General features: G+C 38.0%; 1 protein-coding gene across 5 annotated transcripts in view; it reads right to left on the minus strand.

Moving 5' to 3' along the window:
* Window positions 1-689: 689 nt before the first annotated feature.
* The window catches only part of IKZF2 (IKAROS family zinc finger 2), a 134,465-nt gene continuing 119,381 nt past the window's right edge, over window positions 690-15,773 (minus strand). For all 5 annotated transcript variants that reach the window (XM_089672298.1, XM_089672303.1, XM_089672272.1 and 2 more), the window contains 2 exons: window positions 13,953-14,096; window positions 690-10,408 (listed from right to left, as the gene is read on the minus strand). In XM_089672298.1, the coding sequence (XP_089528424.1) occupies window positions 9,684-10,408; window positions 13,953-14,096 (869 nt within the window). In that variant the 3' untranslated portion in view covers window positions 690-9,683. The remainder of the gene's footprint in view (window positions 10,409-13,952; window positions 14,097-15,773) is intronic.

Consider the following 15,773-nt stretch of genomic DNA (forward strand, 5'->3'; position numbering starts at 1 on the left):
TTTGTGAATGGTCATACAGTCTTCTGGGACCTTTGATGTGTCCCAGAAGGCTGCAGGAGAAGGGGGGTGAAATTCTGCTCAGATTGTCGTACCTGCTCCCCCTCTCCCAAAAAGGGCCACATATAAAGGGGAGGGGGAATGCAGAACTTCATGTTTTGGGTGGCATTCTGCTTTAAAAATTTTAATGCAATATTTCACATTTACCTGAATAAAAACAAATCAAATATAGGCAATGATTCATCAAGCTCTGAGTAGCACTTGTGGCACATCAAAGTGTTTAACAGTCAGTAGAATGCTATGTCATGTTAACATGCCCTAAGCACTATTTAGCAAAACCTTAAATGCCGTTGCAGCTTAAAGGATAAAGTTCATCTTTTAACAAAAAATAGTAAATGTACATTTTTTTGCATGTAACAAAATGTGCCTTTATTATTTTTTTGTTTCCATGCGGGGTGGAGCCCCGCACAGCCGTTTTGTTTTTTTTAAATTGTGACAGCCAGCAGGGGTAAGAAGATCCCTCGCTAGTTGTCACAATGGGGATGGGGTGGATGCACGTATCCTTTAATGAATCAGGACCATTTCACTAACACAACTGCCTTTGTGTTTCATGTTCCTTTAATAATTTGTATGCCTTGTATCCTAAGAATTCTGTACCCAGAAAAGCAGAAGAAATCAGACAACAACATAGCTTAATTTGTTCCTGAGATTCCCTAGAAAAGTTTATTCCAGTAGTTGTGCAATTAAATTATTACAACTCTCCATTTGATACAAAGATCCCACATTTTCAAATAGTAAAACAAAAGGTCTCGTAACCACCCTCCCTCCCCATGCATACACAAGCACATTCACTCAGAAGAGCAACAAAAATTCCAGTGGGTACATTAAAAACATACAGTATGCCCTACCTGGGGCTAGGCACCAGCCTATCCACAGGTGGGTAAGGACATGCACATAGAAATCACATTGTCTACCTTCCAGTTCTGTACCCCAAAGTGCATGAAGTGAGGGCAAGCAGGGAAGTGTACCGCAAACATTTACCATTTAAGATGGGAACAATAATAAAATCATTGAAACTGTTTTCTTGGGAGAATCAAACAGCTTTCAAGAATAAAGAAAATATTAATATTTTAATTTGTAGTTGCTATGAGTAAATAATAATAAAAATAAGTGTTCTGTGCTGCCCTTGTCCTGTTTCTACTGGCTTTAGGCATAATGTATAGAATAGATAATGTCACTATGAAAGCAACTGCTCCCTATATTAAATAAGATGATCAGATGCATTTCATAGGCAAGTTTGCAAAATTTTGAGTATTAAAAACGGTTTTCTCCTTGGATGGCTACCACCTATATGCCATTACTACTATTCTGTAAGATGAAGGGCAATGTTCAAATTACAGTAACACATAGTAAGAAATCAGACTTCATTCTACTCAAGTCAAAACCATAAAATAATTCTCATTGGCTCTTATGGGACATGGCACTATGCGCAGGCTGCCAGTCAGTCAACTAGCAGGAATTCGGCAGTAACGGCCCCACATTTCTTCTATGGCAAGTTAACATTAAAGTGGCCAGGCAATGGACATTAATGTACAACTGAACTCCACTGCTGATACATTTTTCATGCTTACACTGGCACAGCTTGGCACAATGTAAATATGCATATTTGATATCCCAGTGGCCTCTGTGGAAGTTGTAAATCACTGTAGTGACCTGATCTATTTGTTTGCTCAGCATGGTCACAATTCAGAGAATGCCACACATTTTTCTAAATGAGTTCAAAGAGTTCTCTGGTTGGAGGAGGTGGAGATCACGACATCACTGTCCCTCCTTTCCACTCTGTCTAATCAGAGTACAGTTTGTATTTCTTGAGGAAAAAGCAAGGTGTCCTCTGAATGGCAGCTGTGCCAAGTAAGTTACCCCCTGTGGTTACTATGCAGAAGGGAATGGCACCTGGAAGATTGCAGCCATCACTGTAGCAATTTAAACTACAACAGTGATTTACAGCCTTTACAGAGGCCGATCAGGCATCACATATGCATTCTTATATTGTGCCAAGCTGGCCTAATGCAAGTATGCAAATGGAGATTACACACAGTGCGGCTCAGCCCCATCCCCGCTTCACAAGATTTAATTGACAGCAGCAGGAGCCAATGGCTCCCATTACTCTCAGACAAGTCTGTGAGAGAGGGAAGAAGGGACAGAAGACCTGCAGACATGCACGGCGCTGGATCAATGTAGGTAAGTATTTAGGGAGGGGGGGAAAATGGAGGAACAGCTACTGTAAGGGTATTTATCTTAATGCATAGATTGCAAGGTAAAAAAACTTTTTGATTTTATAACCACTTTAAAAAACTGACCTCTGCAATGCTGCAGGCATTGTAGCGCAATTCATCCTCAACAACCACAACAGAGACACTCAGACTTGTAAAATGTAATTTCGTTTTGAAAAATGGTTACGCATTAATAAACCTGCGCTACGTCTGGAAGTGAGAAAAACATCCAGCTAGGACATCCCCTTGGCCTGCATTTGGGAAATACTATTCTAACGCACAGGTTCCAATTTGTTATTATAAGCAGATTTTATTACATTGTTCCCATTTTAAGAGGCAGTTATATAATAATATAAAAAAAAATAAAATAAAAAACACAGGCCCCAAAATTCCCCAAATCAACTGCTGGAATGTGACCATATACTTAAGTACGTATTTATATTTAAAGCATATTATTCCCACAAAAATTACTGTATAAGAACTTTTACAACTTTACAGTTTTAAAATGTTTTTCCTAAATATATGAATTAAAAGTTTCCAGTTTTTTCATACAAAGATATACATTTTAAAACAAAAAAAAAAAATGTACAACCAGAATTGCAAACCAAAGAAAACATAAAAGGCAATTATACAGTTAATACAATGAAATCATTACCGGATTATCTAGTTAATGCATTACAAAGATTATGTACCATAATAATTCCAACTTGTCCAATCATCTACACAATTTGTTTCCTTTTTTCCAGTCCTTTTCTTAGTTAAATACAAAACTACATTTCATTACAAAAATATGTAAACAGCCTATACAAGTAATGACCAATCAGTTGCTTAAGCAGAAGGCTAATATGATCATTTGTAGATCATCTTCAAGCAACCTGTTCAGATAACTCCATCAAACCCTTTGCTATTATGTGGTGCTACTGGGAAAGACCTCCTATTTGCCATTTTATGCCACATAGAATCCTTCTGAGCAGCACAGGATCCAAAATGTTCCTGTTTACACAGCAACACCAGCCACTTTGTGGACACACTTTGAGAAAGGAGTTCAATATTCCTGAAGCGATAACTTTGCCAAGGCAGCAATTGTGTGATTTGAACTTATCAGTACTTTGAAGACATAATCCCATTTGTTTAGGTACAGATAACTGGTTCTAGTAAACCGTGGCAGGCCTTTTTTTGTCAAAATGGCAAAAATGTCTGCAATGAATGTGTACCAATGGTGTGCTGTCACACCATTAGAACTGGATAGTAAAAACTTTATTTGTTCAGCCCTGAACAAAGTCGTACCTTATTAATTTATACATTTACTTCCACAGCTTTTACTAACTGCTTTGAGACTACATTGGTAGCAATGCATAAAACCTGGAAGAAAACAAAGTTAAGAGATTTTGTCATTTTGCCAATTCAGGGTGTTCATCTCTTGAAAGCCCCCTAAATCCACTCACCTCCCCGCCCCAATCTGTTCCTACATCGGAGTCAAACCCTGGGTTAGCTCCTTGTTGGATGGTGTTGGAGCTTACATAGGCTTGACTGTGTCAGGCTCTCCTTCCCTTGACAGTGTTTAAGCATGGTTAGCTGTTCATGACAAAAGACTACATCTTCCAAACCCACCAGGTGTTTTGAGAAGGCACAGATGGAGCAACAGGGGAGCATAGCGAAGATGAAGATAAGTGGGTTGGAAAGTTGGCCTTCAAGAGACATCAGAGATTGGATACAGTGGCAGAGACTCTTTAAAAGTGAAAATTCAGGCAAACCAGCCAATTCCGCACAGTCAGTCTTGTGATTCACACACATTTTCAAACTGCAGAGCCATATGGCTGAATCACATAGCTTCTAATTAAGCAAAACATCTTCTGGTCTGGCAATTCCACTTTCTATTTCACCTTTACAGCTTGAGCCTCCTCAGTGGAGAGTAAATCGGAAGCATCACCTCCTTGTCCCTCGAACAGGAAGCTGACCTAGCTATGCTAAATCAGAAGTAGCTGTTACTGACTAGCCAAGGTACCTAAATCACAAGAATGGATGAGCAATATCAGAGATCCATTAGCATATAAATAGTAAACATATATGTATTGCCTTGAGTTCCACTTTAAAAGCAAATCAGTTGGATGAAGACCACACATGATAAAGAAACAGAAGTAAAAGCTGCAAGAAGTCCATGTACAAAAAAAAAAAAAAAAGTGTATGTATATATATATATATATATATATATATATATATATATATATATATATATATATATATTTTATAGAAGCACAACAGATTTGGAAATGTTACTTGAAATTGTGGCTATAACAATGGCATTGCAGCAAGATGTCCTGGAGTTGTACTACTGATCACAGCATTAGAAAAAATACACAAAGTCCTTTGCTTTGTTACATTGTGCAGAAATATACATCAGCGCTGTTGGACACCAGTTAAGTGCATAGCAAAGGGACAAGATGGAGTATCCTCTTCTGACACGCTGGAGTGTCGCTGGAGGTAAATTTGGGGTTTAATGACCCAAGTCCAGACGAAGTGCATTCCCCACAGCCAACACAGTTCAAGTAATGAAAAACCCGCTGACTTAAAAATGCAAAAAGAAAAAATGTTGGGGAAAAACATTGTAGATAAGTAACAGACACAAAAGAGAAACTTCTCATCTGTCCACCGACAAGTACCATAACATGTATTTCTGTTGGAGCTTACATAAAATCTGAATGTTCCAGTTACTATATGAAATAACAAAAATTACAAAGTACCATTGAAAGTGATGTGTAAAACTGAAAATAAGAATTGGTTTCATTATTAAATCTCACAGTGTCTACAGTAGAAATGCACAGAGTACCCTAATAGCTTCACACTTCAACAAACTAAAACAATGAACATGAAGAGGGGGTTGGTGAATAGGCATTATCACACCCACCTTTCTTTTTAAAAAAGCTGCAGAATTTTGGGGTCAGTTACAATGTTTTAGCTACCTGGGGAGCAGAAATGTCAAGTTTTACAATATTTTGGCTTATTCAAAAAGGCACTAACCTATAGCAATTAATCAGAATTCATAACCCGCAACCCTGATTAGAGTAAAATGAAATGTGAGTGCTATGGGCTACTGCAGTTTGCACATTACTATTTGCTGTATTAAATAAAAGTTAGAGAGTTCAGAAATATACTCTTATGTACTGTATTATTACTCCAGACTAAATTCATTTAATTCATGCCAATGGCTAGAATCAGCATGTAAAGCCTGAATGACCTAAAACTAATACACTTCACAAGAGGACCCGCCTCTGAGAAAACATTCCCATTCCTGTTAGGAATTACATTAAGCACAGTAATGATTATGGATACTGTTCGGTGTATGCTCAATTTAAATTAACTTTTTCAGACTGAACATCCAGATAGTATTTTTAAAAATCTTATAAATGTGTTTACATTTAACATTTGATAGAAACCCTTACTTTATACTGTGGTATGATTGCCTTCCATGGCTAGTTGTTAGCTTTCTAAGCTACCCATTTGAAGAAATCATCAGTTACAAAAAATAAAATAATTTACTGTAGTAGGAATACAGTTGTCAGGGGAAAGCTCAGACCTGTTTCACAGGTAATTCCGAAATAAAATTACTCTTCAACTGGGCAAAGGTACAAATTACTTATATGCCATAACATTTTGGAGGTAGTCATATTTAATAAGGTCAACTATCTCACAAGGAAACAATGGAAGCCATATGGTGTACACGTGAATGACAACCTATGGACAGTACGATCAAGAAAGAGCAGTTCCCACTTTGAAAGAAAACTGAAAATTCTAGTTGACTGTTATACTTCCATATGGTCCTATTTATTGACCCAGGACAACTATGCAGGTAGGACATCTGACTGTTCTCTGCCCTACCTAGTGCCATTATTGTTTCAGGTCAGTGACTAAGACAATAAAGCCAGACAAAGAGCATCTTCAAGAGGTCAGCAATGGCTGCCCAATATATACCTTTTATGTACTGAACAGTTTTCCTCTTCACTGTGCTAAATAATGTGTGTGTAGAGATTTGACCATGAACCCAGTCATTTTCCTTTAAATCACAGTAGATGTAACAAACACAGAATTGTACATTCTGGTTATGCTTCTCTGCACAAAAAACATGCATATATAAACAGAATCCAATGTGTTGTGAAGACACATCAAGGGGATTTCATAAGATCCAAGTCCTATCTCAACATCTAGAAATGGAGGGAACCCCTTTAGGGGAATAAAGGTGCTTATGTGGGAATAAATTTGTATGGAGATCTGATCTCATTGCTATAGGTTTCTCTACATTATTATTTTTTTTCCCCCAGGGGCCAGTATATCAACTAACCAGGAGAGATCATAATCCTATTTTCTGCGTAATACAGGTGTCTGGAAAGTGAAGATGACTGGATTGGAGGGATGTGCGTGTAAGGTATAAACATTCCATTCTGTGCCTAGGACCAACAGAGCTGAAGGATCCTGGTCCCGAACACTCCAATCAGTCTACTCATCATTCTACCTATACTGTGTGTCAGCCCCGCAGAAGTATGATCTGCACTTTATGGACCTCCTCTTTAATAATTTAGGAAGGATTTTTTTTTTTTTTTTTAAAAAGGTGCTATGAGCCAATAAAAAAAAAAAAAAACCTGCTTGTCGTGTGATGGTCATGGTTTAAAAAAAGGATAAGTGATTAAGCGTTTTGTTTTTTTAAATTAGGAGAAACCATTACTTTGACTATTCAGGGCAAAGTGACACGTTTTTGTGATAGGGAGCCCCAAGCCCACCGTTATGGTTCCCATATCCATCTTCCACCCTGTTTGCCCATGGGATGTGGAGTCTAATCTCTATGCAAGTTCAGTGTCATGCTACTCTCTCCATATTACAGTGTTCAGGTCCAGTGATGGGTTCCTCAGTCCCTAGCAATACATCCTTGAAGGGGGAAAAGTCATATACCCAGATGTGCTGGGTAATTATAAAGGCTCTGACAAAGGAATGGAGCAGTCAAGGAGAGCAGGAAAGGTAAGCATTAGTGTATGGGTGGGGGGATTTCTATCCACAGAACATGTCACTCTATCCTAAATAGGTAAAGTGATATATTCTCTTTAGAGTAGAAGGCCCTCTGTCAAGGTTTTTATGGCCATTTGTGTTCCAGCTGGAGAGATTCTCTCTTAGTTTGCCCTAGGGACCATTGTCCCTGCCAGTGAAAGTGAACAGAAATTATAAGTTTTCACCCGAGCAAGAGGTGATGGTAAAATGTTCTAAATGGAACAAAATGTCTAAGTAGAGAATAACACTCATTTGGGGAGATTTCCTCATTATCTGTTGCATCTCTAGGATGGAAAATGAAGGGAAAGCTCACAGTCGGAAACACACAGCAAATAATAACCTAACAGAAGTTTTTAACCATTCACTACTCCATTTAAAAATAATAAATGATCATAAAAAAGTTTGGGCTATACATATGCTTTAAGTTATCTAAAATGACCCTAACCAATGACCAAACCATAGTTCCCTATATTCACTAGGATCAGGTATATATAGCACCTTCCATTTTATCACAGCATAGCAGGTATATTATCTGGAGCCCTTAATAAAATAAGTAGGCCACAGATATGTTTGTTCTTTGCTGCCAAAATAGTAAAAACACATTCTGGTCATAGTGGACAAGACTGGTGACTGTCATACCAGCATAACATAAATGACTAATGACGCTATCTAGAAACAGCAGATAAGTCCATTACACAGGTGTTTTCTGGTACACAGGAGTAGTTGGATTTACAGGGGCTTTGCATGTTTAAGCTGCTTTGTCACTGGGATCACTTACTCTAGGCAGTTTGTTCTGTCTAGCAGCCCAGCACACATTGATTTATATCCAAAAGGCCAAACAATTTTCTCATAAGAAATGCAGCAGTTTTTCATTTATCAAGAATCAATAATAAGATACATACTGACACATGCTAGCTGAAAACCACAGGCTTCTGGATTAATAGAACTGGGATCCCTACCATTATTATGCACTGTACAAGTAATGCATTAAAGGCATTATGAGGTATATTTCAAAAGACAACCTGCTTACACATCTATTTCCAGAATGTCCTGTTTTCCAGAAACATGTGGTTTACTCAGCTATGAGGGAACATTTTATATTAGCCTTGCTATAAAAGAAGGAGACTTATAACACAAAATGTTAAAGCTCAAGCCCTGACAAAGCTTTTTTTTCTACTTCGGGATAGAGTGGGGAAGTTAGAACCGTAGGCCGGGTACTAACTGCTGTAGATGTCCCTCTTGGGGAGATTTCCTCTCAGTTTGTGTATGATCAATAAAACAGAAAATAGGGGCAAATCTGCAGAGACAGCAACAAAAACAAGAATGAATAAAGTGACCTTTTGCTACTCTCTCTCTTTTCCACATTCTCAGCATTTTAACTACTATGGTAAAAGCCAAGTTAAAGTGCATGTGACCATTCACAGCCACTGAGTCCACTGTGTCTACTGGGAACCATTTGTGCAAGTAGCCTTCCTATGTATAAAGTGAATGAACATTCCTTGTGTCACAAAACAAATTGTTTCCACTTTCATGAACACTCGTAGATATTTTATATCTACAGATACGTGACCTATAATGTAAACCACACTGCTTTGACACATAACAGTATTCATTCAATAAAGGAGCAAGAAATGTACAAAATGCAGTAGTCTAGAACTGTTAATCAGAAATAATCTTTCACTGACTGGACTTTAGTAATAAGAGGTCTCCTTGGTTGCTAACTTCATTTTGCATATTATGATTGCTCTTTTTGCTGATTTATGGAATGAGCCTGAACAAGAACAAAACCTACAATACAATAGGCTATTCTGAAATGAATCAATTTTACATAGATGGTTTTCATCCATAACCTATTACACAGAGTGTATGCAAACCATGTAACAGGCTAATAGGTCAAAGGCCATTCAGCTGAATAGATCACCGATTCACCTAAAAACACTTCCAAAAGAAGAAAGCATAACAGCTTAATTAGTTCTACATTATGTAAAAACTAGCAATAATTTAAACAGGGGAGTTATAACTTAAAAGGTGGCTTTTCATCTTCTAAATCACCAGTCAAAGCTGTAGACTAGCAATAGTTCTCCCAGAGCTACATTTAGGCTACAGATGCATTTTACTGGAGATGAGTTTGAGGGATACTAAAGGACATACCCACTTCAGAAACCACTTACGGCAAACTCTGGCAATACCAACAACTGTGGTACATGCGTGTCTTAAAAGAAAAATGGATACAAATGTGTCTTGATGCAATACCTGTAAACTGAAAAATGCATCAAACATTATGGTTTTAAACTATTTAAAGTCAAAAGGACATTAGATGAGTAAGTGCAGTATTCTTCATGTGCAGGTCCACCACAGTGGGCCTGCTTCACTTGCAACCTACTGGAAAGGGTGCTCCCCTCGGACAATGTGTGAAGAGAATTCATAGCGGTCATGACTCCTGTGACCACAAATATTACATTCTAGTGGGTCCCGATATCCATGACAGCCCATGTGGATAGTATACATGACATGATCCAAGAAAAGCACACGGCAGTGCTCACATTTAAAGGCTTTGATCTGCTCTCCTTCACCATTGAAGACTCGATAGACATCTTTGGAAGAGCTCAACGTGGCCTTTGTGGCATCTAGAGCTTTACCTTCTTCCTTGGTATACTCTGGGCTTTGCTTTCTCTTGGGGTTTAAGGCATGGTTCCCTTGGTATAACGGTCGATCATCATGACTGCTTTCTGAATCAGTGGTGTCCAGACAGCTGTTGCTGGGTGAAGCCTCTCTCTCCTGGTGGTGACTCTTTGGTCTGATGAGGGAGATAGGGCCATCAATGTTATTGTCATTGCTGTCTGATGTTTCCCTGCTGGTTGGCCTCTCCACCCTGCTCGGATGGTAGACCTGAGGGTAAACTGGACCAATAACAGGGGGGACCTCAGATATGGCGCCAGTGGAATGATGTATTAGGGGTCTTAGGGCATCTGCTCCCAAGTAGGTGATGGCGTTGCTAATGGCCTGGTCCATCATTTGAGACTGCATTAATTCTGCTTCCTTTTCATAAGCCAGATTCATGTCATAGTGCAAATCTGGATAACCATACTTCATAAGCTTCTCACCTGCAGACAACAACACTGACAATGAGCAATGTTATCCAACTTAACAGGTAAAAACATACATTCAGCTACAATACAGTAGAATGAAATTAGAACACCAGTCATTATCCTCCCTATGCATAACAGTGCAATATGTTTTTTAAAAGTTTCTATTCCTAAATATATTTTCTCCATTTTATCCTGTATAAGATATTACATTCTCTTCCTAAATCCCCTCTCCACCTTGAGCTTCTCATAACACCATTCTGTAGCCTTTTTTTATTAAATAAATGCCAAAGATTGGTTAAACTAAAAAAAGAAAAATTAAAAAAAAAAAACAAAAACGTTTGATGGAAAACATAGAAACCAGATGCTTATTTACCTTTCAGGGTTTTTTCCCCTCCACAAAATCCCTGAAGTTCCCATTGCACTGCACCAATCATAACCACAGCTGCTCCTTAAAGCAAATCTGTCTTAAACCTGAATAATTTAAACTGCATAAGATGATGACCATGTATCAAAATGATCCAGATGACAAGCTTGACTTTCTGTGTGATGTTAGGCAGGGCCATGACTCTCAAGTCTCCCTGTAGGTCAGTGATGCAGCCCATCACATAGTACCAATATGGGAGAACTGGAGAAAAAGAAGGTGGATCCAAATTCAACTTTTACAGTAAAAATTTGGATTTTTATAGAATTTTAGCTGCCTAAATCTCTGGATCAAGAGATTGTTTTGCCAGTTTTGTCCATTTTACAAAGAAAATTCTGACTTTTGAAAGGGCTACTTTAAGCTAAATGTAATAATTGTGGCTGTAGAGAGGGTGGCTTAAGGATTTCAAAGTATGCTTCTACCGTGATTTTTTTTCAAATATTGATGGACTAAAGCTTTCATATTTTGTAGGCTGACAGATAACACACTGTACTTTATATTTACAAAAAAGAACTGCCTGATAAGTAGGAAAACTCCAACTTGCAGAGTCCTAGCAGCCATCTGGAGAATGTGGTTTAATAATTATAGGTTAGTCACTATATTAAAGATGGACAGTCTACTGAGAATCATGCGAGATTTGCTTTTGGCATGTCTTCAGCAAAAAGTGAAATAAAGTTTGTTATTCCTAAATACTCCTTACACAAAAACTCGTACAATATCTGGGTTTATTTTCCACACATGACATCAAAGAACATGATGCAAGAATGGTTCACAGGTAAATACCACCTCTTCATAGAAAAAAAAACAAAAGAAAAAAAACAAAAACAAAAAAAAGAGCAGATCTTGCATGTAGTTTGTCTGAATCTGACCAAAGATAAGGTGTTCATAGAGCTGACAAAATTAAGCTCAAACTGCCCTAGACTCAAGTAATTTCATAGACATGCCAAAATCTTGCCCAATCTGCCCTAGAACTCAGGTATTTAAGAGGCATGATAGGATCATGTCCAATTTGTCTCAGATCTCTTGTAATTCATATAAATTATAGGATCATGCCCAATCTGCCCCAGATCTTTGGTGATTCATAGACACAACATTATCATGCCCAACCTGCCACAGATCTCAGGTGAAGAGAATGGCCAGAAATGTTTAATAGCCCTCTCAACTGTGTTTTCCTGCACCAAAGATGTCTGGCTATGCTTTCCTTCCAAATACAAGCATGCCTGGGTGATCTGCATGTGCCTATTTATGTGACCTTCTGTTTAAAATGTAATCTTTGAGTAGTCCGATAAAAGTACCACCACCCTTTAATTTTAATAGCCAAGGTGAGTTTTTAGGTTATTAGGCACGATGGTTTGTCCTGATTAGGTATTTGAAAATCCTGGGAGGTATATATGCTGCCTTCCAACCAACAGCAGATGACATCTTTACTAAGAAAGTGCTTTGGGTCCCGTACGCTGTGAAATTTATCAGAATATCACAAATATGCTGTGATAATTACTGGTGTTAGCTAGACATTTTAGAAGTGATTATGTGTGAAATATGTATGAAATATGCAAGCACATATACCATTTCAGTATGCACCCAGGGACTTTCCCGTGCTATGTTGCTGAAAACCTGACTGCTTCTTTCACATTTAGGAACGTGTGTAAGATGGATGTTATTTCCTCTCATAGGAAATAGTGGTTTACCTGCACCGAATATTCATATTATAAAAACTGTTAGGGGGAAATGTAATGCTCCTGCCATAGTGGACTGACTTTAGTTACAAAAATATTTTTTTTTTTCTTTAAGTAAATTATGCTGAACATAAATCATGTAATCAATTTGCTTTTAACCCCATTTAGGAAACATATTTAAAGCCGAACCCATGGCAGATAAAAAGGAAAATTAATGCAGTGATGTATAATGATAAAAAAAATGCATTCATTTATGTTTAAATGCAATTAAAGTAGGCTGTATATGTCTTGACATCTGCCTCTCGTAATCCAGTGCAGGGCAGCATTTAGAACAGGAGAGGGAGGACAATCACTGGAAGACAATCAGTCTACATATACATTTTTCAACTGTGTTAAAACAGAATTGCAAAAACATTTTGGACATTATGCATTCATTGTAAAGAAAAGGAGGTGTTGCCTACAGCATCCAGTCAGATTCCAGAAATCCTAATTTTTGTACGGGTCAGAAAACCAAAAAACACATCTTGCTGGTCTCTATATGCAAAACCTCCATCCTTTCCTCCACCTTTATACAATTCTGGATGGTATTCGGCTAAACACTATTGCACTATTTTGTTTGTGAAAAAGGAAAAATGATTCCTTCAATGTACACAAAGTCTCAGTATGTCTGCATATGAACTTTTAAGGAAAATGGTCATCAAAAAGACAAAATTGCTACTAGGCCAGGAGCACAGAAGGTTGGGCTGAATTCTATCATGGGCCTGTGATTCTATAATGCACCCCCCCCCCCCCTCACCTTGTACATCTGAATCATTCAAGCCAATTCACGGTGTGGTCAAATCGTGGTTTAATTTAAGGTAAACACATATGTTTGTCATAGCATGCATTTGTGTGTTGGGCAAGTGTTAAGCCGGCAATAGATGGATCGAATCTTGGCCCGTTCAGCAGGGACTGACCTAGATTAGATCCATTTATGGGTAGGCTTATTGTACCCAAGTAAATCCATTGATCGATTCAGGTACAACCAGCATGTTGAATAAACTATGGCCTGCCTTAACGCAGAGACTGCTGTGGAACCCCTTGATCACATAATGCACCAGGGCCAAGAGGAGTTTTACTATGCCTTCATTGAGACCTAAACCGTTCAGATACATTTGCTATGATCTTATTGATATATATAGCCATTTCACACCTCCCAATGCTTTAAACTTTAAATCCAGTACATTTTAAACCATATCTCATCAATACACCAAAATCCCAGCACATTTGAAGCATATCTGACAAACCAAGCCTCTTTAGGTTCCACCTATTTCTTTCAAACCAAACAAGGTCTATTCTGTCAAAATAGACTTGTTTGGGAAGCATGTTTGCTCCTAAAAGAGTGCTGAAATAAATAGTGATTGGTCAAGCTGTTATGAGAGTTTATGCATGGAGTTCTAAGGAAAAGAAAGTAGATGCTTACCCACAAACTTCTGTGGGGTGGAGCTCTTACGCTTCCCCATGTTGCTGGCAATTCTCTCTATGACAGCTGGTCTTTCAAAGGGTATCAAAGACATGTTGTTCTCCATCAGGATCTCTGGATTCTTACACTCATCCATTGGAGATGCTATACAGAACCAAAAGTCCACATCAGAATCACTTGCTGGCATGAGGAAACCAAGCAAGACACAGTTGATTTTAGTTAAAGCTAATCTAAACTAAGATCCTCAGGACTTTGATGATACCTATACACCATTCCTCTAACATCTCCAGGTCTTTTCAGCTACTAGAACTCTGCATAGGTTTAGGAGTTATTACTACTTTGAAAGCCTAGATTAACATAAGCCTCTGAAATATTGCTAACTGCAGATTACAAGCAAGCTTTTTCTAAAATGTATTATTAAAATATGGTAAAACTTTACAAAATCTATCAGAACTAAATATATTTAAAATGGATGTTGTATACGGCTGATATATATTAATCCTGTATATTAATCCTATCTGGCATCAGACTTTAAAGTGGACCAGTAAAGATAGACATGAAGCTCCCATTGATAACTTGTTTTTTTTTTCCCCAAGTGTATGTACACCCCAACAATGAACTTCTTTTATTTGGCCCCTTTTATTCCTTTTAAATAATCCATGGAAATTTTGTTACATCTGTTTAAGAACTGCACAAAAAACACATGATCCTGCCAGATATCTCGTCATCTGATAATTATCAGCGATCTCTGTCTGCGCTGCAGCATTACAATCACATTGTGAACAGTTATCTCTAAAGAATACAAAAATTCCCCTCTTTCCACCTCCTCCATATTATGAGGTAAATGAAAGGGTGAAATGTTCTGTAATCCTGTACTAAAGTGACATTGGCCCACCATAGATACATACAGCGAGAGTAAGCCTTGTCATTCTATGGCAGCAAGTGTGTTACTGGCAGGATCACCAGGTGAAAAAGGGAAAGGTGAAAAAAATACAATTAAATTATGCCACCACATCTAGGGACTAGTGTGCTGCAATATATTCAATTTTTGTTCTTGTGTTCAGATGTAATTACATTTCAGGCTCCAAGGCTGTTATCCCAGCTTTAAGACCTGTTGGGTCCATGACTTGTAGCAAGCATACAGGCAGGAGTGTCTGAACAGCCTGAACTCTCATCCTGAATACTTATTCTAGGTCAGTTACTCAAAAGGCACAGAAGTTAGAATCAGGATGGCAGCCCTGAAGCTTTCATCTTTAAAAAAAATAAAAACAAGTCAGCAATGGCAACTCCCATTTTTATACCCTTGCGGGTGCTCTTTGAGCCTCTGTCTACAATGCTATAGAATGTTCAGCAATAAATTTGCAGAGCGAAACAACCTCTTAATTTCTGTAACAGTTTTGCACTATTATATACAGTATATATTTGCATGTGTTATGAGCAGCTCTCTTACATAAAGAGTGTGCTTTCTGATCCTCTAGTTTCACTTACAACGATAACAAAAGCTGTATTGCAAAAACACTAAAATCAAATATTAGAGACTTGTGTAGTGCAATAAAGGGGAAAAAAAGAAGAAGGAGTCTGACTGCTTGCTTAGGGCAAAAAAAAACAAGAAAAAAAGTTCTCTTTCTTCAAACCCTTCTGATACTGATGCCTTTGGTGCTTCCACCACTACTCCAACACTTCCCAATGATACCTGGAAACCACTGATGATTGTATGACAAAATATTTGTATAAACATGCATGGTCAGATCAGCTAACCATGCATAGTTATGTCTATGATTGAAGGAGAACGATGTTAAGCGCTTACAAATCATAGGGGAG

Source organism: Staurois parvus, unplaced genomic scaffold (genome assembly GCF_062004578.1).
Source record: "Staurois parvus isolate SC_StPar_1 unplaced genomic scaffold, SC_StPar_1.0 ptg000011l, whole genome shotgun sequence".
In the NCBI taxonomy this organism is placed as follows: Eukaryota; Metazoa; Chordata; class Amphibia; order Anura; family Ranidae; genus Staurois; species Staurois parvus.